The following is a 20,991-nucleotide window of genomic DNA, read 5'->3' as shown; positions in this document are numbered from 1 at the left end:
CTCTAGTTATGTATATATACCTGTCTGTTAACATAACTCGTCCACTACTTTTTCAAATATGCTATATATCGTTTTTGGTCCCATCTCTCAATTATGAAAAATCACTTTTAAAATTAAAAAAATCTCGTATCTGGATCCTGAACTTCAGCAAAATTGATTTAACTCATCACTGTCACACACCCAAAATGTCCACCAAATTTCGGCAGAATCAGGCAGGCAGACAGACAAACAGGCGAATACATAACGTCCGTTCACCTTTGGTGGTGGAGGTAACAAACCGTTGAATCGGAAGTTTACCACCATTGATGCAGCGTCTTTTACACCACCTTATTTAACATTAGATATTCGTGCCTGGTGTTTGTGACCTCTGTGGCATCCCTGGAAACATTAAATTCCTGGTTGGAATGATTTTCAATTTTGTTTATTTTCCAGACAGGCAAACAGACTAAACCAATTACTTTATTCTCATGCACATGCGCGATCATGCACACGCACATGCGCATGCACATGTGCGATCGCGATTCTCATGCACATGCGCGATCGTGACGAGGTTACGTACAATTTGCCGACTTCAGAGCCAAAGTACTACTGAAATGCAGGTTCCTGTTCCGATTTGTGGTCTTCTTCTCCTTTGCTTCCCTTTACAAAGGGTGAGGTCAAATGGCACCAAGCTCCTGCCCTGCCTTAACGACGATACTACTCCACTTCCCTCTGGCCTCGGCCAACTCACTCCCCTCTCCAACCACCCCCACCTTACTGATATCTCCAACCACCCCCACCGTACTTACTGATAAAGGTTACACATCACATCACATTACTATGTCTCTCCGAAAAGACCGACTGGAAAACCCTCCCATCTACTTTCTCAACAATCCTCTCCAAGAAGTTCTGTCGCTCAAGATTTTGGGTCTCACTATCTGCCATGCTGACCACATTTTCAAGCTGACCTCCAAAGCCATTCGCCGACTGGGCATCCTCCGTCGTGCGAAGTCCTTCCTTGGCACACCTGAGCTCCTCACCACATACAAGGCTTTCATCCGCAGCTCAATGGAATACTGTTCCCCCCTCTGGGCCGGTGCTCCTGCCTCACACCTAAATCGGCTTCAGGCTGTTGAAACCAAAGCTTTCAGAATCATTGGAATCTCCTGCGATGAAGCTAACTCCGAGGGCCTTTCACTCACTCACCGCAGGCAGGTTGGTGGTCTTTCTGTCTTCTACTGACTCCTCTCCAGCCTTGCTCCCCCAGCTCTCTCTGTGCTCTGTCTTCCAAATATTCCTACAGGTCGCACAAGCTCTGCCAGCAACCCTCTTATGGTTAAACTGCCAAAATCTAGGCTCTCTGCTCACCTTCACTCTTTCATTCCTCTTTTCTCCCGCCTCTGGAACAAACTCCCCCACTCCCTTCAATCCCACCCCTTCCTCCAGGTCTTTAAAACAGCTGTTCACCACCATCTCTTATCTTCCCCCATCCAAAACCTTGATCTTTTCTACCCCCGCTAATTCACCCCAGATACACTTTTTTGAAATTCGAACTTCTTTCCTGGAAGTCCTTGCAGTGTCCATGTGTTTTATACCTCTCCCACCTCCCCCCAAGCCCTCCCCCTCCCACATTTCTCTCGATGTCCTTGCTCTCAAATGTTGTGTTTGTGTCCGTCCCCCTCTCTCCCCAGAGTGGGCGTATTGCGCCCATTGTGGGCGGAGCCACGCCCGAAAAAGATGTCTTTTTATGGGGTAATCGAGTTCAAGCTACATCTTCTCCAAGGGAGTTGGTGGAATCTGACAAGGGTTTCGGTATTTGGTTAGGCCAATGTCATGTGTCTAGCCCCATGGAGCTCGATTTTTCATTTTCGCCCCAAGGTCAAGGTCACAAGGTCATGAGATTTAGAAAAGTCGATTTTTGATGGTTTTATTACATTGTTCGCTTCCTGATAGGGTACATGATCTTATATTATCACATACATCATGAAATACACGTTTTCCAACAAATTTCAGAATCTTCGACTTTTGACCTTTGAAGGTCACAAAGGTCAAATTTTTTCAAAGTTGGCGGAATCGAACCGAATTTTCGATATTGTGTAGCTAACTAACCTCATAACTGATTATACATTATTTTCGATCTCATTTCAAGGTCAGTAACATTCGTTTTGACATTTCAAGGTCACAAAGGTCAAATTTTCAAAGTTGTCGGAATCGAACCGAATTTTTGGTATTGTGTAGCTAACTAAGCAAAGCAAAACATGACATGAACAATTTTAAAACATTCATCCCGCATCGCTCGTCGCGCGGGCAAACAAGGAGCGCGTCCTGCTAATGAGGCTCAGGTTGCAGTCGAAAAATCAGCTACTGAGCTTTACACTACACTAAATACAAAAAACAAATCAAGACTGATGAAAGGAAAGAGACGTATATATTGCTACCTTAAATGTGCAAACACTTTTAAAAGTATCAAAAACACCAGAACTAATATACTCAGCTGAAGCAACAAAACAAGACATCATCTGCCTACAAGAACATCGATTTATACATGATGACATGCTGATAAAAGAAGAACATGTTGGCAAAAATTGGACACTAATAACCTCTTCTGCCTGGAAAAATAGCGTAAATGCATCTATTGGTGGAGTAGGTATGCTTGTTAGTCCCCATGCATACAAAGCTCTCAATAAAGTCGAAAAGATATCATCGAGAATTATGATAGCTACTTTTAATGGAAAGCCTCAAACAGTAATTAGTTGTTATAGTCCCACAAATGTACACGATGAAGTAGAAGTTGAGAGATTCTATCAAGACCTATCATCAGTAACCAGACAGGTACCGAAACATCACATGTTAACTCTTGGAGGGGATTTTAATGCACAACTCGGATCATCAGAAGGCTTTAAATTTTCACATCATGTTCGCACTAACAGAAATGGCACAATGTTGAAAAACTTCTTAAAAGACAATAACCTTTTATGCGCAAAAACCACTTTCCAGAAGAGACCAGGACAGCTATGGACACATTCAGCACCAAATGGAACAAAAGCACAACTTGACTTCATTATTGTTAATCAGAAATGGAAAAACAGTGTCAGAAATTGCAGAGCATTCAACTCTTTTATAAGCGTAGGATCAGACCATCGCATTGTATCTGCAAGGATCCGCTTGAGCCTTCGAGCAAATAAAATGAAATCAAAAAGTAAACCACTTTATAACTGGTCTTGTCTCAAAAAGAACACACAGATTAGTGTCGCCTTTTCACTTTGTTTGAAAAATAGATTTGCTGCTCTTCAAGAACAAAATACAACAAACTCGCCGAATAAAACATTTACCAATTTTGAGACAGCCTGCAGAGAGTCTGCTTCTGGTACCATTCCTTTGAAACCAAAGAGGAAAAGTCGGATCCCATGGGAAACAGAGGAAATATGCCAGAAACGCAAAGAGCTACACAAAATGGCAGAAATTAAAAACTCTGCACCTTCAATGGAAAACATCAGGAATTACAACGAAGCACGAACTGCACTTACCGATTCTTATGAGAGAGAACAGATTGACTATCTCCAGAGAAAAATTGATATGATAAATAATGCTACGAGTAACACGCAATCTGCTGTGGCCTGGAAAACTGTAAACGAGAAAAGCGGACGAAAATGCGTAAACAAATCCAAACTAAAAGCATCCAGCCAAGAAGAACGATTGAAACTCTGGCAAGAGCATTTCCAAAGCTTATTAGGGAAGCCACCTACAATCAAGGATGAAGTAATAACTCCTGTGATTTCAGATGAACTCGACATCAAAAAAGGTCCCTTCACCATAGATGAACTCCATAAAGCTCTTAAAAACATTCAAAACGGGAAAGCCTGTGGTCTAGATGACATCCCAGTCGAGATTTGGAAACTAGGTGAATTCGATGAGATTTTACTGAATTTGTGTAATGCTGTATACCATCAAATCCAATAGATAGATGGACAACCACCGTTTAGAGGCCATTTTTCCCCGCAAAGCGGGGGTTGGCCTTTTCGGGGACCGTGGTAGTTGTTGTTTTTTTTTGGTCCCCTTTTTGAAGCAATGTTTTACGGCCGGATGCCCTTCCTGACGCCAACCCTTTTTGCCGGCTTCAACGACAAACAGGGAATTACCAGTGAACTGGTACTCAATTAGCCGACCTCGGAAGGATGACAGGCTGAGTCAACCCCCCTGGCATTAATTCGGCGATCGACCGAGATTCGAACCCAGGATCCTAGGATCCTAACCCGGCACCCTAGCCGCTAGCCCAACACCAGGGAAGATCATGCAGCAAATAGATAGATGGACAGAAGGATGTATATTGCCTTTCCAGAAAAAAGGCGACCTAGGGCTTACAAAAAACCATCGAGAAATCACTCTAACATCAATAGTGGCCAAAATATACAACCTGATGTTATTAAACAGAATCAGACCCCATATAGAACCAGTTCTGTGAAAAAATCAAAATGGCTTTCGTACTAGTAGATCGACCTCCGGGCAAATCCTTACTGTTAGACGTCTTCTTGAAGGCGTTAAAGCTAAAAATCTTCCTGCTGTTTTCCTATTTATTGATTTCTCGAAAGCTTTCGACTCCATCCATCGAGGTAAGATGGAGATACTGCTAGCATTCGGGATACCTCAGGAGACAGTTAATGCCATCATGATGCTGTATAAGAACTCGCATGCAATAGTCCGATCACCTGACGGCGATACAGACTGTTTTGACATCATGGCAGGAGTTTTACAGGGTGATACCCTTGCTCCCTACTTATTCATAATATGTCTCGATTATGTGCTACGCAAAGCAATAGACACCTACAATGAACTTGGATTTACCCTAAGTAAACGGAAAAGTCGGCGATACCCATCCAAGAAGATTACAGATGCAGATTATGCAGATGATCTTGCGGTTCTCGCAGACTATAACAAGGATGCAGCTGCACTACTACACAAGATTGAAGAAGTAGCCAGCCAAATTGGTCTCTACATAAATGCCTCAAAGACAGAGTACATCAGTCTTAACGAAGATCAAGTTGTAGACATAAAATCACTCGATGGTGAAAACATCAAAAAGGTTGACGAATTCACATACCTGGGAAGCAACATCGCCTCCACAAAAAGAGATGTCGACATCAGACTTGGAAAGGCTTGGGGAGCTTTAAACAGTCTAGGCAAGATTTGGAAATCTGCGCTTCCAATGGAGCTGAAACGAAACTTCTTTAGAGCAGCTGTTGAATCAGTTCTTGTATATGGGGCAATTACATGGACCTTGACATCGTCACTAGAAAAGGCCCTGGATGGTGCATACACTCGCATGCTCAGAGCAGCCCTTAACATCTCATGGAAAGAGCACCCCACAAAATATGAATTGTATGCAAAAATCCCACCAATCAGTGTAACCATACGTCAACGTAGATTAAGATTTGCTGGGCACTGCTGGAGAAACAAAGATGAGCTCGCAAGCGATGTTTTACTTTGGTTACCAACTCACGGCAAACAGGCACCAGGGAGACCTGCGAAAACATATATAGATCAGCTTACAAATGATACTGCGTGTCTGGTTAACGAACTACCTAATGCCATGAGTGACAGAGATGAATGGAAGAAACGTGTCATGGAATGCCGAGCTAGCTCGACGCAGTAGTGGTAGTAGTAGTAGCTAACTAACCTCATAACTGATTATACATTATTTTCGATCTCATTTCAAGGTCAGTAACCTTCGTTTTGACATTTCCGGGCCTGGCCTGTCCGGCCCTGTTTCGGTTATAGTCCGTCCTTTGTCATTGAATACCGCTCGCTCGTGAACCATCGTCGTCTCCTGACTTGTGTTTTTTAGATTTAGTGGAGCTCGTATGCACACACGTGACGGTGATTTAGTGGATTTGATGAGACAAAGTCTGTATGCTTTCCACAAGTGACGGTGCTGTGGCAGCTCTCAGCAAATCAGACGTCAGTATGCTTTCCACAAGTGATGGTGCTGTGGCAGCTCTCAGAAGAGAACCAACGTTCGTCTTTTGCCTTTTTATTTTGTAAACTTTCATAAATAACTGAGTATAAGTTCCTTTCTCTCTTCCCTTTCTTTGTCTGCTAGGCCAAAAGCTCATGCTGTTACCCTGCACTGATGGTGCTTTGCTTCATTATGGACTGCACCTGCTGTTGGCCTGTCTCAAGGTGAGTGTGGAATAACGAGGGAAGGGCCATTGTGCCATGAAACCAGCACACTGGAAGATTTGATCGTTACTGTCCAGGTGAAGACTTAGAAAGAAGGTTTATAAATAGGTGAAGGGCATTGTGTTGAGAATGTACGGTCATTTTGTGGATGTTCCTGTGTTTGATGTTTTGTGATCTTGTAAAATGGTTAAAAGCACAAGTAGGAAGATAGAAGGAGGAGGAACTTGTGTAGGTGAATGGAAAGGAAAGCATTTGCTATGTACTTAGTGTTGTTTTCATTTCGATTCTTCACAGGTGCGAGCGTTTGCTGATGGTCGATCAGACTTGGCACTGGGTCATGTGATTGTACTGCTGCAGTACGATTGGCCGAGGGGTGATGCCCTCTTCCTTCGTGCCGTACAACACATCTGCCAACAGGGCAGTTTCCAATATGAAAACTTCTTCAATTATGTAACCAGTATCCACACTGAGAATGGAGGGATAATGGTTCCGATTTGATCTGTAATGATCACAGTGGAAAATTGTTTGAATTTGGAAGTGTCCAGGAAGAATAAGATGGTATGTATTGGTTATCTTGATGGTTGTCTTCCATGTACCTGTTAACTTGAACATCCTTCAGATATTGACATGTTAGAAGAGTTTGCCTTTCTGCGCATGCCTGAAGGTGGCCGTGTCAACCTCGAATTACTGCCCAACCAAGGACTACTTGTCAAGTAAACACTCACAACACCTTGCGCTGAGTTATATTTAAGCCTCGTCTTCATTTGCATGTTGTTTCGTGACTGGGTCTCATTATCTGGTCTCTGCCCACAGCGTGCACCTTGTCTTCAGTCACCATTCTGCATATAGCACTCCGTGTGTTCATAACAAAGAACGAAATAACATTGTGACGTAAATGTGATTAATTCATAATAACATGTTTGGCAAGCAGAACCCCTGTGTTGTACCTTAATTTTTTCCCCGCACACGAGAAGCAAAAAGCAGCGGGGTGAAGCAGTTGGTTCATGTCCGTCTTGTCTGTATGTCTACAAATGTCAGTTTATGATTGAGGTTTATGATTACTAGCAACGGTACCCGCCTTGTGGGCGGGGCTCCAATTGGGAAGCCCAAATGAAAAGGCAAAATATCAGAAATTGAAGGTTTTTATTTTATTTTAAACGATTCATATAAACATCCTTTGAATCATACCACACGCAAATCATCAAAATCTAAACAGTATCTTTAGAATTTCAATAACAGCCACATCACTGTTCATATCGGTAAATATTGTTGCGGATTCGGGGGTCGGCGCTCCCCTTACCAAGGGGGGGGGGGGGGGTTAATCCCCTTGTCTTTTAAGCTGGCCGTCCTCCAATCCTGGAAATTATAACGCTCCTTTCCGGTCGAGATTGGCCAGGGTGATTGGTCAATGGAGTCCCAAATACCTGAGTGCCAATCCGACCGCAAAGCAGGGAGATAACTCCTGCTCGGACCGCGGACAGGATGTAAATTGCCGAGCGGTTTAGCAATCCGAAGCCCGAGCCATTAACAAAAGACTAACCCAATCCTGAGCGGTTCCGAAATCGTGCCACAAGTACTCAATTCAATTGGGAAAGGACGCAAACGATCGAATAGAGGAAACCAGAGTAAAGGGAAGAACAAATAAGGGTTTATTTCACTATATACAAAAACCCAAAGAGGAAACGAAAGGAAAGAATGTACAAGAAGAAGAAGAAGCAGGACACAGAGCAAGCTTAGCTATATAGTCTTACTTAACCCCAGGACGAACAGACAGACTTACACTGGATGGTGATGGGTAGGGGAGGAAGGGTCCAAGCAGATGGTAGGGGAGGAAGGTCTAGGCAGATTGTAGGGCGTTGAGGTCCGGCTCTGGTCCAGGCTGAAGAATGGGAGGCAGCTTGCGTGTCGCTGGTGCGCGATCGGACCTTACATATGGCAGGGGGTTGGGGGGTAGTCCTTCGCAAGTCCGTATGCGCAGTTCTCTGCTCGTGACCTCCTTACTCAGCTTCTCAGGTGTTCAGCGCCGCTTAATGATTCCTCGCGCATCTGGTACAAACGAGCTCAACAACCGGCAGCAATAGGGGTCTAGAGGGCCTCAGCCTATTGCTGCAATGCGAGCACCCCCACGACCCACGTCTCTCTCTTCTGCGTGCCCTCTCTCTCTTCTACACTTCTCTGTGTAAAGGCGCCGCGCTTGCGCTTATATAGTGCGCTTTGAAATCAAGCCACGTACTCTCGCACTCCGCCCACCGGTGAGCTCACCTCAGCCCTGGTTGGTTAGCGAGGACTCACCGGCTCCGCCCCTGACGGGTCGATGACAGGGTTACGCCTCGTTCTGGGCGCTCCGCCCCCTTCTTCTCCGGCTTGCCCGCGTGCGTAATGGCGGCCGGGGCGAGCGAAAGCTGCTGGCAAGGCGCGTCCCACAATTTGGAGAGAGTCAAGCCGCAAAATGAATGGAATTGAAAAGGACCTATCTTATTTAATTAATGCAACGCAGATGCAACTATTGGGAACACAGCCTTATCTGAAACACATATTAAGGAGATAACTAAAGTCCTATGGTGACCTACGTGTTGCTTATGGACTAGCTATGGGTGCGACCTTATTAAATGAAGAGAATTATTTACAAGAATTATTTACAAGTATTTACAAGTGAGGGGTTCTAAAACCGCAACAATATTATTCCATCGTGTTTCAAATCGTGATCGATACACTATGATCATGATGATCGTGAATCGTGATCGATAATAGTGTTTACAATCGCTATGTCGTATGTACTCCCGATACGTGTACCAAATTCCCGATACGTGTAACTGTACCAAATCAACAGTTAAAAGGATTTTGAGCCGATAGCTGTTACGGCCTTGGCAAGATCGATGGAGACAGCGTTTATTATACTTTTAATGAAGGACACTGTCTCAAGCCCCAGTCCCCATCACGGATGGCGCTCAGCGGTTTACCCTAGCCTGACGACAAAGGGCAAGGTACATGCTGGCCCGGCCAGTCCAGTGTAGCGCGCTTGCGGCCCCGGACATCGAAGGGCATTAAACGTTCATTAAACATTAAACGTTCATTAAACATTAAACGTTCATTAAAGGATTACGAAACGAAAACATTACGAAATTACGTTCACACCGTCACGTCAAAGACTACCGTGAACACAAACGTCGTCACAATGAGAACATCGTCACAATGGACGTTATGCGAACGTGAATGTTATGCGGGAGTCCAAACCTGAGAATACTGGAGACCAAAGCTGAAATTGGGAAAACTAAATAACCTATTTTACTCCTGGAGATCCCAGGATTACCCACACAAAATATCGTTTCGATCGGTTGAGCCGTTTTTGTGGTACCTTCGAACAGACGGACAGACATTTGGTGAATTATAGTAAGATTATATTTAAATTGAAGTATAAACTCGAACACTGCGTGGGGTAACGTGTTCTATGAACTCCAGTTGTTGAGGTTTCCACTCGACTTTATCGTAAAGACAAGTTATGAGAATAATCGAGCCATGAAAATGGTGAAAATGACTGACACACCACCTTGAATTGTTAATCTATATAATAAGACCCCTTATTAAGGCATCACCCTTCCCTTTATAAATATTCACGAGTACACTCTTCAACCAGTCATCTGGGATAAATGTCTCCCTTATAATTTACTAAAGTTGTGATTAAATTTACTCCAATATCGCCAAATGCCTTCAGCATACCAGAGCTGCCCGCCGCTTCACCATTCTTCATTTCATCGAAGGATTCCTTCCCTTCAGCATCTCTGCGACAATACCAGAGCTACCTGTCGCTTTACCATTCTTCATTTCATCGAAGGATTCCTTCCCTTCAGCATCTCTGCGACAATACCAGAGCTACCTGTCGCTTTACCATTCTTCATTTCATCGAAGGATTCCTTCCCTTCAGCATCTGTGCGACAATACCAGAGCTGCCCGTCACTTTACCATTCTTCATTTCATCGAAGGATTCCTTCCCTTCAGCATCTGTGCGACAATACCAGAGCTGCCCGTCGCTTTACCATTCTTCATTTCATCGAAGGATTCCTTCCCTTCAGCATCTCTGCGACAATACCAGAGCTGCCCGCCGCTTCACCATTCTTAATGTCATTGAAGGATTCCTTCCCTTCAGCATCTTTGCGACAATACCAGAGCTGCCCGCAGCTTCACCATTCTTCATTTCATCGAAGGATTCCTTCCCTTCAACATCTCTGACCATCCAAAAGCTGCCCGCCGCTTCACCATTCTTCATTTCATTGAAGGATTCCTTCCCTTCAACATATCTGACCATCCTAGAGTTGCCCGTCGCTTTACCATTCTTCATTTCATCGAAAAATTCCTTCCCTTCAGCATCTTTGTGACAATACCAAAGCTGCCCGTCGCTTTACCATTCTTCATTTCATCGAAAGATTCCTTCCCATCAGCATCCTTGCGACAATACCAGAACTACCCGTCGCTTTACCATTCTTCATTTCATCGAAAATTCCTTCCCTTCAGCATCTTTGCGACAATACCAAAGCTGCCCGTCGCTTTACCATTCTTCATTTCATCGAAAGATTCCTTCCCTTCAGCATTTTTGCGACAATAGCAAAGCTGCCCGTCGCTTTACCATTCTTCATTTCATCGAAAGATTCCTTCCCTTCAGCATCTCTGCGACAATACCAAAGCTGCCCGCCGCTTCACCATTCTTCATTTCATCGAAGGATTCCTTCCCATCAACATCTCTGACCATCCTGGAACTGCCCGCTGCTTCACCATTCTTCATTTCATCGAAGGATTCCTTCCCTTCAGCATCTTTGCGACAATACCAGAGCTGCCCTCCGCTTCACAATTCTTCATGTCATCAAAGGTTTCCTTCCCTTCAGCATCTTTGCGACAATACCAGAGCTGTCCGTCGCTTCACCATTCTTCATTTCATCGAAGGATTCCTTCCCCTCAGCATCTCTGCGACAATACCAGAGCTGCCCGTCGCTTTACCATTCTTCATTTCATCGAAAGATTCCTTCCCTTCAGCATCTCTGCGACAATACCAGAGCTGCCCGTCGCTTTACCATTCTTCATTTCATCGAAAGATTCCTTCCCTTCAGCATATCTGCGACAATACCAGAGCTGCCCGTCGCTTTACCATTCTTCATTTCATCGAAGGATTCCTTCCCTTCAGCATCCCTGCGACAATACCAGAGCTGCCCGTCGCTTCACCATTCTTCATTTCATCGAAGGATTCCTTCCCTTCAACATCTCTGCGACAATACCAAAGCTGCCCGTCACTTCACTATTCTTCATTTCATTGAAGGATTCCTTCCCTTCAGCATCTCTGCGACAATACCAGAACTACCGGTCGCTTTACCATTCTTCATTTCATCGAAGGATTCCTTCCCTTCAGCATCTCTGCGACGATGCCAGAGCTGCCTGCCGCTTTACCATTCTTCATTTCATCGAAGGATTCCTTCCCGTCAACATCTCTGCGACAATACCAGAGCTGCCCGTCGCTTTACCATTCTTCATTTCATCGAAAGATTCCTTCCCTTCAGCATCCCTGCGACAATACCAGAACTACCCGTTGCTTTACCATTCTTCATTTCATCGAAAGATTCCTTCCCTTCAGCATCCCTGCGACAATACCAGAGCTGCCCGTCGCTTTACCATTCTTCATTTCATCGAAGGATTCCTTCCCTTCAACATCTCTGCGACAATTCCAAAGCTGCCCGTCGCTTTACCATTCTTCATTTCATCGAAGGATTCCTTCCCTTCAGCATCTTTGCGACAATACCAAAGCTGCCCGTCGCTTTACCATTCTTCATTTCATTGAAAGATTCCTTTCCTTCAGCATCCCAGCGACAATACCAAAGCTGCCCGCCGCTTTACCATTCTTCATTTCATCGAAAGATTCCTTCCCTTCAGCATCCCTGCGACAATACCAAAGCTGCCCGTCGCTTTACCATTCTTCATTTTATCGAAGGAGTCCTTCCCTTCAGCATCTCTGCGACAATACCAGATCTACCGGTCGCTTTACCATTCTTCATTTCATCGAAGGATTCCTTCCCTTCAGCATCTCTGCGACGATGCCAGAGCTGCCCGCCGCTTTACCATTCTTCATTTCATCGAAGGATTCCTTCCCTTCAACATCTCTGCGACAATACAAAAGCTGCCCGTCGCTTTACCATTCTTCATTTCATCGAAGGATTCCTTCCCTTCAGCATCTGTGCGACAATACCAGAGCTGCCCGTCGCTTTACCATTCTTCATTTCATCGAAGGATTCCTTCCCTTCAGCATCTCTGCGACAATACCAGAGCTGCCCGCCGCTTCACCATTCTTAATGTCATTGAAGGATTCCTTCCCTTCAGCATCTTTGCGACAATACCAGAGCTGCCCGCAGCTTCACCATTCTTCATTTCATCGAAGGATTCCTTCCCTTCAACATCTCTGACCATCCAAAAGCTGCCCGCCGCTTCACCATTCTTCATTTCATTGAAGGATTCCTTCCCTTCAACATCTCTGACCATCCTAGAGTTGCCCGTCGCTTTACCATTCTTCATTTCATCGAAAAATTCCTTCCCTTCAGCATCTTTGTGACAATACCAAAGCTGCCCGTCGCTTTACCATTCTTCATTTCATCGAAAGATTCCTTCCCATCAGCATCCTTGCGACAATACCAGAACTACCCGTCGCTTTACCATTCTTCATTTCATCGAAAATTCCTTCCCTTCAGCATCTTTGCGACAATACCAAAGCTGCCCGTCGCTTTACCATTCTTCATTTCATCGAAGGATTCCTTCCTTTCAACATCTCTGACCATCCGAGAGCTGCCCGCAGCTTCACCAATCTTCATTTCATCAAAGGATTCCTTCCCTTCAACATCTCTGACCATCCTAGAGTTGCCCGCCGCTTTACCATTCTTCATTTCATCGAAAGATTCCTTCCCTTCAGCATCTCTGCGACAATACCGGAGCTGCCCGTCGCTTTACCATCCTTCATTTCATCGAAAAATTCCTTCCCTTCAGCATATTTGCGACAATACCAAAGCTGCCCGTCGCTTTACCATTCTTCATTTCATCGAAAGATTCCTTCCCTTCAGCACCTTTGCAACAATACCAGAGCTGCCCGTCGCTTTACCATTCTTCATTTCATCGAAAGATTCCTTCCCTTCAGCATTTTTGCGACAATAGCAAAGCTGCCCGTCGCTTTACCATTCTTCATTTCATCGAAAGATTCCTTCCCTTCAGCATCTCTGCGACAATACCAAAGCTGCCCGCCGCTTCACCATTCTTCATTTCATCGAAGGATTCCTTCCCATCAACATCTCTGACCATCCTGGAACTGCCCGCTGCTTCACCATTCTTCATTTCATCGAAGGATTCCTTCCCTTCAGCATCTTTGCGACAATACCAGAGCTGCCCTCCGCTTCACAATTCTTCATGTCATCAAAGGTTTCCTTCCCTTCAGCATCTTTGCGACAATACCAGAGCTGTCCGTCGCTTCACCATTCTTCATTTCATCGAAGGATTCCTTCCCCTCAGCATCTCTGCGACAATACCAGAGCTGCCCGTCGCTTTACCATTCTTCATTTCATCGAAAGATTCCTTCCCTTCAGCATCTTTGCGACAATACCAAAGCTGCCCGTCGCTTTACCATTCTTCATTTCATCGAAAGATTCCTTCCCTTCAGCATCTCTGCGACAATACCAGAGCTGCCCGTCGCTTTACCATTCTTCATTTCATCGAAAGATTCCTTCCCTTCAGCATATCGGCGACAATACCAGAGCTGCCCGTCGCTTTACCATTCTTCATTTCATCGAAGGATTCCTTCCCTTCAGCATCCCTGCGACAATACCAGAGCTGCCCGTCGCTTCACCATTCTTCATTTCATCGAAGGATTCCTTCCCTTCAACATCTCTGCGACAATACCAAAGCTGCCCATCACTTCACTATTCTTCATTTCATTGAAGGATTCCTTCCCTTCAGCATCTCTGCGACAATACCAGAACTACCGGTCGCTTTACCATTCTTCATTTCATCGAAGGATTCCTTCCCTTCAGCATCTCTGCGACGATGCCAGAGCTGCCTGCCGCTTTACCATTCTTCATTTCATCGAAGGATTCCTTCCCGTCAACATCTCTGCGACAATACCAGAGCTGCCCGTCGCTTTACCATTCTTCATTTCATCGAAAGATTCCTTCCCTTCAGCATCCCTGCGACAATACCAGAACTACCCGTCGCTTTACCATTCTTCATTTCATCGAAAGATTCCTTCCCTTCAGCATCCCTGCGACAATACCAGAGCTGCCCGTCGCTTTACCATTCTTCATTTCATCGAAGGATTCCTTCCCTTCAACATCTCTGCGACAATTCCAAAGCTGCCCGTCGCTTTACCATTCTTCATTTCATCGAAAGATTCCTTCCCTTCAGCATCCCTGCGGCAATACCAGAACTACCCGTCGCTTTACCATTCTTCATTTAATCGAAGGATTCCTTCACCCATTCATTGTTTATCTCAGGTGGTGGACCCAGAGCTACCGCTTCCAAAATATCCTTATTTCAAGGGAACTCATCACTTAGCAGGCACTCATAGTTCCTTTTCCAAGCATTTCGAATGTCCCCATGGTCAACCAATACATTTGCCATATCGTCTTTCATGCATTACTCTCCTAAAACATCCTTATTGTGACAGATCATTTTCTTGGCTACCCTACGTATCTCCCCTCTACAATCTGCATTATTTATCACATCTGAAAGTGAATCCTGTACGATTTTTTTAGCCTTGGAATCTTCCATTCCTGCCCTATGTTGAGCCACTAAATAGTCCTCATTTCCTCCATTTTTGTAAATCCTAAATCGTATTTTTCTATAATTGCCATATCCACCTCATTGTTCCTTTTCCACCTCATTGTTCCTTGTTCCACCACCATGTGGTCTCATCTCTGGCTGGGCCCTTTAAGATAGAAAACCATTTGGAAGGCCAAAGAAACTCAGCAAAACATGAGCGTAAAAGGCTTGGGGCAAAACCTTCCCCACTCGCTGATCCCAGATCCCAGAAGGTGGGATTAATTTCCGTAATTAAAGAAGAAAAAGAATAGCGTACAAGCCGTACCATAAATCTTCTTGTTATAACTTGTATTACTAAAAGTTGAACAACCTTCGTGTTTACACTCAGGCAGCAAGTGATAATTAATCGCATGTCTTCATTTTGAATTGCATGAAGCACATAATGAAACAGCACATGCATACTGCAGTTGTGCTGTGACGGTTTTCATAATGTAAGAGTGGAGGTGTCTCAGAGTTGTTTATTTTAGCAAGTCAATGTACCGAGAGTGTTTGCATTTCAGGCAGCACACGGTAACCCGCGGTCTGTCCAAGGGTGTAAAAGAAGATTTCCGGTTAGCCATGGAGAGGCAGGTGGGACGATGCTCAGATGCACTTCCAGTTCTGCTCCGTCGCTTCCTCCTCAACGAACGAGTGATGCTCTTACAAAGCCTCGCCTGATCATCTAAAGTATCTTTTCTGCTCCTCCTGCCATGATGATGGTCACATCTCAAAAATGTGCTTTAAAAACTGTTGATTTATTTTTGTATTGTGATTAAACTGTTTTGATTGGACTGACTGGGATATAATTTCCTTGAAGTTTTTACAATTGTCTTCATTCCATGAACTGCTTTCTGCTACATCACATCTTTTATCGCTATTTCTCATGTCCATACATACATTTTATTTAATATTTACACTATTTGTTTTAATATTTACATTTTTGAAATTACACGTGTTACTTTCATTGCATTTCTTTAAAGGTTGAACAATTTGGAAATGCTTGTTTCATAAAAGTTAAACACAAGAAATGAGGAAGTGCAAATTAGACTTTCCTCTGTTTTCTGTGCTTTTCTTCCTGCCTTATGGATTCGTCAGTAATATTTTAAATGTTAAATAAATGCCCTTTTGGGTAATGTTTTCATTTTTTTTGAAAACAAATTATGCTTATACGTTACGGAGAATTATTCAGTTTTGTGACACATCAAGTGGGACTAGACTTCAATATAAATTATTTGTTTGGGGAGTCACGTGCACACACACGCACACACGTTACCGATAACCGATTGCAGCACTGTATACAACCCAAAAGGTTTGAGTGGCTTTCACCCTTGTTTTGGGCGAATTTCAATAAGCAAATTAATTTTTTTTAAACATTGAATTATGGACGTTTCAAGGAGATGTGCATAGACGTTATTCTTTATAAACACCTGGCAACCGTCGTGACAGGTAAAATATAATTTGGCTCGGTAAATTGTAAAATGACAATACGGCAAATGGCTTGGAAATCGGATGTTATTTAATTTATTTTGCTTTGAAACACAAACAACATACCTTTCGTTTTGCTCTTTCACGAGCCTCGATATTGTATACAAAAAAACAAAACAAAAAAAAAAACATACCTTTCTAAAACCTACCCGATTCATATAAAATAACCAATTGCTTTAGAAACGGCCACTCGCGCAAAGGAAAACACCATTGTCCTGTATTCTACTTCCTCACAAAGTAGTTCTTTACATCATATGTTCCAAGCGTGCATGAGTTGAATTTCTTTTTTCATATTTGTTACGCGTTTACCTCCCCAAACTCCGGTTACGGTGCCCCTCAGATTCTCGAGCGGGAACACGGCAGAAAGATTTATTTTGAGTGTTCCAATAAACCATGGTGAAACCACACCAATGCAATTGTGTAGAACAAAATAAGTAATTGTATTAAGAACTCTCACATACACAATAATAACACTCTTGAAGAAAGTACAATGAAAATATCACTTGCATCAAATGAACAATACATATGATTGTACCATCATCCCCCAATGCTCTCAAAGCAATAAACTCACGATACGCCAAACGTGAGTGGAATGTAACATTCCCAAAGTCAGTGCACGAATCCCCACACGGGGTGAAAGTTAGTCGTGCAGAACAACAAGAACAGTAGCAGGTATCGGCACGGCGGCGGACGAGGAGTTACGAGGTGAGAGGTCGATATGGGAATTGAGCCGATATGGGAACCAATGGCAATCTCCACGATGTTGATATGAGGATCCCAACGACAAAACGAGAAGCACCAGGCGGTCGGCCTCTTCGAGGGAAAAATATGGCCTGTAATGGAGGCTCTTGCTTTCCCGCCAACAATAGTCCAAGCTCGGTAATAAAACCTGAGATGCAGGTTTAATTGCAATCGCAATATAGGACGATGTCGCGGGCAATCCCTTTCATGGGGAGCCTCAACTCATTCACGACCAACATCAAAAAAAGTCCGCTCGCAGCCTCAATGCGACTCACGGCTGTCTCTCATGGCCGTCTCCTCTCCCTCCAATCTCCTCCTCTCTCTTCTTCCGGTTTCTTTGCCGCGTTTTCCTTCACAAACATTTCTTTTTACTTTTTACAAAAGTCATCTCCATTACATACAAAAATCTTAACAACAATATTACCTGAAACTAAAAATCCTACAAGTATATAACAACAACAAAGGCGGAAGTGACAAATCCGTAACACTCCCCGCCTTCAAGGAAGAAAGTTTGAACACAGTGAAAACTTAATTTCCCTACAAAAAGTATCTAACACCCAAAAGTAATACTCACACCCATAAAACTACAAATCAAAACTAGGGCTGATCAAGTCACTTAAGCAACAAAAATTCCAAACAACGCACAGGAATCCTCAAGGTTAATTTACTCTGGATAAAGCATTGGCGACTACATTGTCTCTGCCCTTTACATGCCTAATTTCCAAGTTGAACTCTTGCTAAGACAAGCTCCAACGCATCAACCTCTGTTTTTCATTTTTTGAATGAAGATTAAGGGGTTGTGATCAGTGAAGACCTTTATAGGAAAGGTAGTAGTTCCCAGATACACCTCATAATGCTGTAGAGCTATTAGGAGAGCAAGCGTCTTTTCCCACAGTGGCATAATTTTTCTGATGTCTAAAATTTCCTCCAATAGTGACACACCGAGTGATCAATGCCATCATCACCTTTCCTGCCGCAGTAGAACTGCCCCAGCCCCCACATCACTTGCATCAATGGCCAACTTGAAAGGTTTTTGAAAATTCGGCGCTGCAAGGACAGGAGAGCTCATCAATATCGCTTTGACTTGGGCAAAGGCAGCTTGGCGTTTGTCATCCCAAACAAACTTGGTCTCTTTCCTCAGCAAATTCGTTAAAGGGGTTAAATTTACCACGTCAGAAAAATTCCTGCAGAACCGCCGGTACCAACCATCCATACCCAAGAATCTCATAAGCTTCTTCCCTTTTGGAACTTGGAAGCGATCAGTGGCTTCTATCTTGGCTGACACTGGTTGCACCTGACCCTGACTGACTACATGGCCTAGGAACACCACCTGTGCTTTTACAAACTCACTCTTCGCTAAGTTGATGTTCAACCTGGCCTTGGTCAATTTGTTGACGAATGCATGAATTTGTTTAATATGATCTTCCATGGTCATGGTGTGGATGATGACTTCATCCAGATAAGCCTCCACCTCCTTAAGGTCTGCAATAAGCTTATTAATCAGCCGTTGAAATGTAGCAGGCCCGTTTTTCAATCCAAAGGGAAGAACCTTGTACTGATACAACCCCTTTGGTGTGACTAAGGCCGAAATTTATTTTACCCGACTGGTAAGAGGAATCTGCCAATATAGTCCAGTGGAATTTCAGAAAAGCATGTTTTGCGGTATGGATGACGTTTTATGGTTGATTCTGGTACTATGGCATGTCCTGAGCAGGAATCAGCCGGGTGCCACTTTGGCACCCTTGGGGAAATTTTTTTACGGGCCAAAAACAAAATGGCCGCCGGGCAACTGTCGCCGATCATAAATACTCCACAACTTCCTTATTATTGGTGCTAAAAAGTTAATCTTGGTGTCTACACCTATGTTTTCAGGGTCCAGGAAGCCATTTATACCATCTAATTTATCATTATCACTTCCCTACAGCATGATATTGCCGGCATGACCAATATTTATACTAAATTATGCATGTATAATGGTGGTGGTTCGCTAACATTGATCTCTTTCTGTCCTAACAGGTATATATAACAGCACGAACAATGATGGATGGCAGATGCTTCTTTGACTGTACAAATGATTCTCCTAATCTTATAAACTGTGTTGTTGGTAGAGTAGAAACTGTTAGAAACTGTAGCATCAGGCGTGGTGATGGGTTAATTGATAAACTTGCTGGAGTTGATTCGATCAGATGTCACAAGAATTATGTATCTACATATACATCAGCACATCACATAAAAAGATTTCTATCCAGGTAGAAAGATGACAATCTAGGAACTGATGAAGTTATTCCCCACAAAAAATCTCACATCAGGGACAACAGACTTCAACTTCAAAGAACATTGCTTGTTCTGTGGCGAGAGATGTATGACATTGGCCTCCAGCTCCCGGCATCCTGATAGATGGAGAACAGTAATCCAGAGTCGAACAGCAGATCACTTCAAGCAGAACATATTACTTACCTGTGGTGTTCGCAATGATTGTCCAGCAAATGAAGTCCGCGTTCGAGTTAGTTGTGCGGTTTCAGATTTGCATGCTGCTGATGGGCAGTATCATGATGATTGTTATAAGCTCTTCATGAATCACTAGAATATACAAGCAGCTGCTAACTCTGCAACAAATTTTCCACAACCAGATGATTCTGCCTTTGATGCCTTGATTGAAGAAATGTCAGTAAATAAGTCGCATGTATGGAACTCTTGAAATTCAAGATACATACGCTAATCATGGAGGTACCGTACAACCACGTCGCGGGCTCATTGATCGATTAGTTAATCACTTTGGTGATGACCTCCTTGTGCTCTCAGGTAATGGAGTTGCGAGTATACTCGTCTTCCGCAGCAAATCTCATCTCCTCAAACTTGTTGACGATAACGCTGATGTTGATGTGACACCCATTGCCAAAACAATCAAGAAAGAGTGTTCAGAAAGATCAGCTGACCGAGACACGTATATGAGATCACAGGCATATGAGATCACAAGCCAAAGCCACGTTGACGACTAAGCTACAAGTTGAAGTATCAAACCGTCATACCAACCCGCCAGATGCCATAATCATTGATGGGTGTGCCTTGTTGTGGAGTGTCCATTGGCCTGCAAGTGGTACTGTCGAAAAATACATAAAGAACTTCATGGGAAACCTCAACTACTACCGTCGAAAGTGTTGTGTACATCTCATCTTTGATAGATATCCACCAACAAGTACCAAGGGTGCTACTAGATCCAACCGCGCTGGCAAAGATACCAGCCGCAAACATCTACTGACACTGCATACACCTCTACTGGCCCAGAAAGTAGTTCTGAATGTCACACACAACAAGACCCAACTGATCAGCTTGATCAGCCAATATCTGGTTGATCATCTGGTAGGCAATACTAACAATGCGTTGGTCATCACATCTGAACACCCAGTTCCTGTAGCGATCAGAAACGGTGAAATAACCACGAGGAATGATCTGCATAACACTCACGAGGAGGCTGATGTTATCATCGTGAATCCGTTGGTAGAATTGGCGGTCAGAGGTACATCGAACATCTGTGTAGTTTGTGATGACACTGATGTCTTTGTACTCCTCATACACTTCTACTGTAGAGAGAAACTAAATTGTGGTGTGACGATGGAGAGCCCCATTGCTGGACGATGTGTCATAGACATAAAGGCTACGGCAAACAAACATAGGAACATCACAGACTATCTTCCTGGAGTTCATGCGTTGAGCGGTTGTGACACTACTTCATATCTTTACGGCATTGGTAAAGCAACAGCCTCGAAAGCACTGAGCAGAGGAACGTCACTGAAG

General features: G+C 43.8%; 1 protein-coding gene across 4 annotated transcripts in view; it reads left to right on the top strand.

Annotated features, from left to right (window-relative positions):
* INTS10 (integrator complex subunit 10) overlaps positions 1 to 16,111 on the top strand; it is a 166,797-nt gene extending 150,686 nt beyond the window's left edge. For 3 of the 4 annotated variants that reach the window (XM_078766937.1, XM_078766941.1, XM_078766940.1), the window contains 4 exons: positions 6,077 to 6,156; positions 6,451 to 6,613; positions 6,776 to 6,869; positions 15,492 to 16,111. In XM_078766937.1, the coding sequence (XP_078623063.1) occupies positions 6,077 to 6,156; positions 6,451 to 6,613; positions 6,776 to 6,869; positions 15,492 to 15,648 (494 nt within the window). In that variant the 3' untranslated portion in view covers positions 15,649 to 16,111. The remainder of the gene's footprint in view (positions 1 to 6,076; positions 6,157 to 6,450; positions 6,614 to 6,775; positions 6,870 to 15,491) is intronic. The other variant, XM_078766938.1, reaches the window with a different exon arrangement.
* Positions 16,112 to 20,991: the final 4,880 nt, after the last annotated feature.

This window comes from Myxine glutinosa, chromosome 13 (assembly GCF_964187855.1).
Source record: "Myxine glutinosa chromosome 13, kmMyxGlut1.1, whole genome shotgun sequence".
Classification (NCBI taxonomy): Eukaryota; Metazoa; Chordata; class Myxini; order Myxiniformes; family Myxinidae; genus Myxine; species Myxine glutinosa.
The sequence above is the reverse complement of the archived record's forward strand: the minus strand, read 5'-3'. Positions and strand labels throughout refer to the sequence as shown.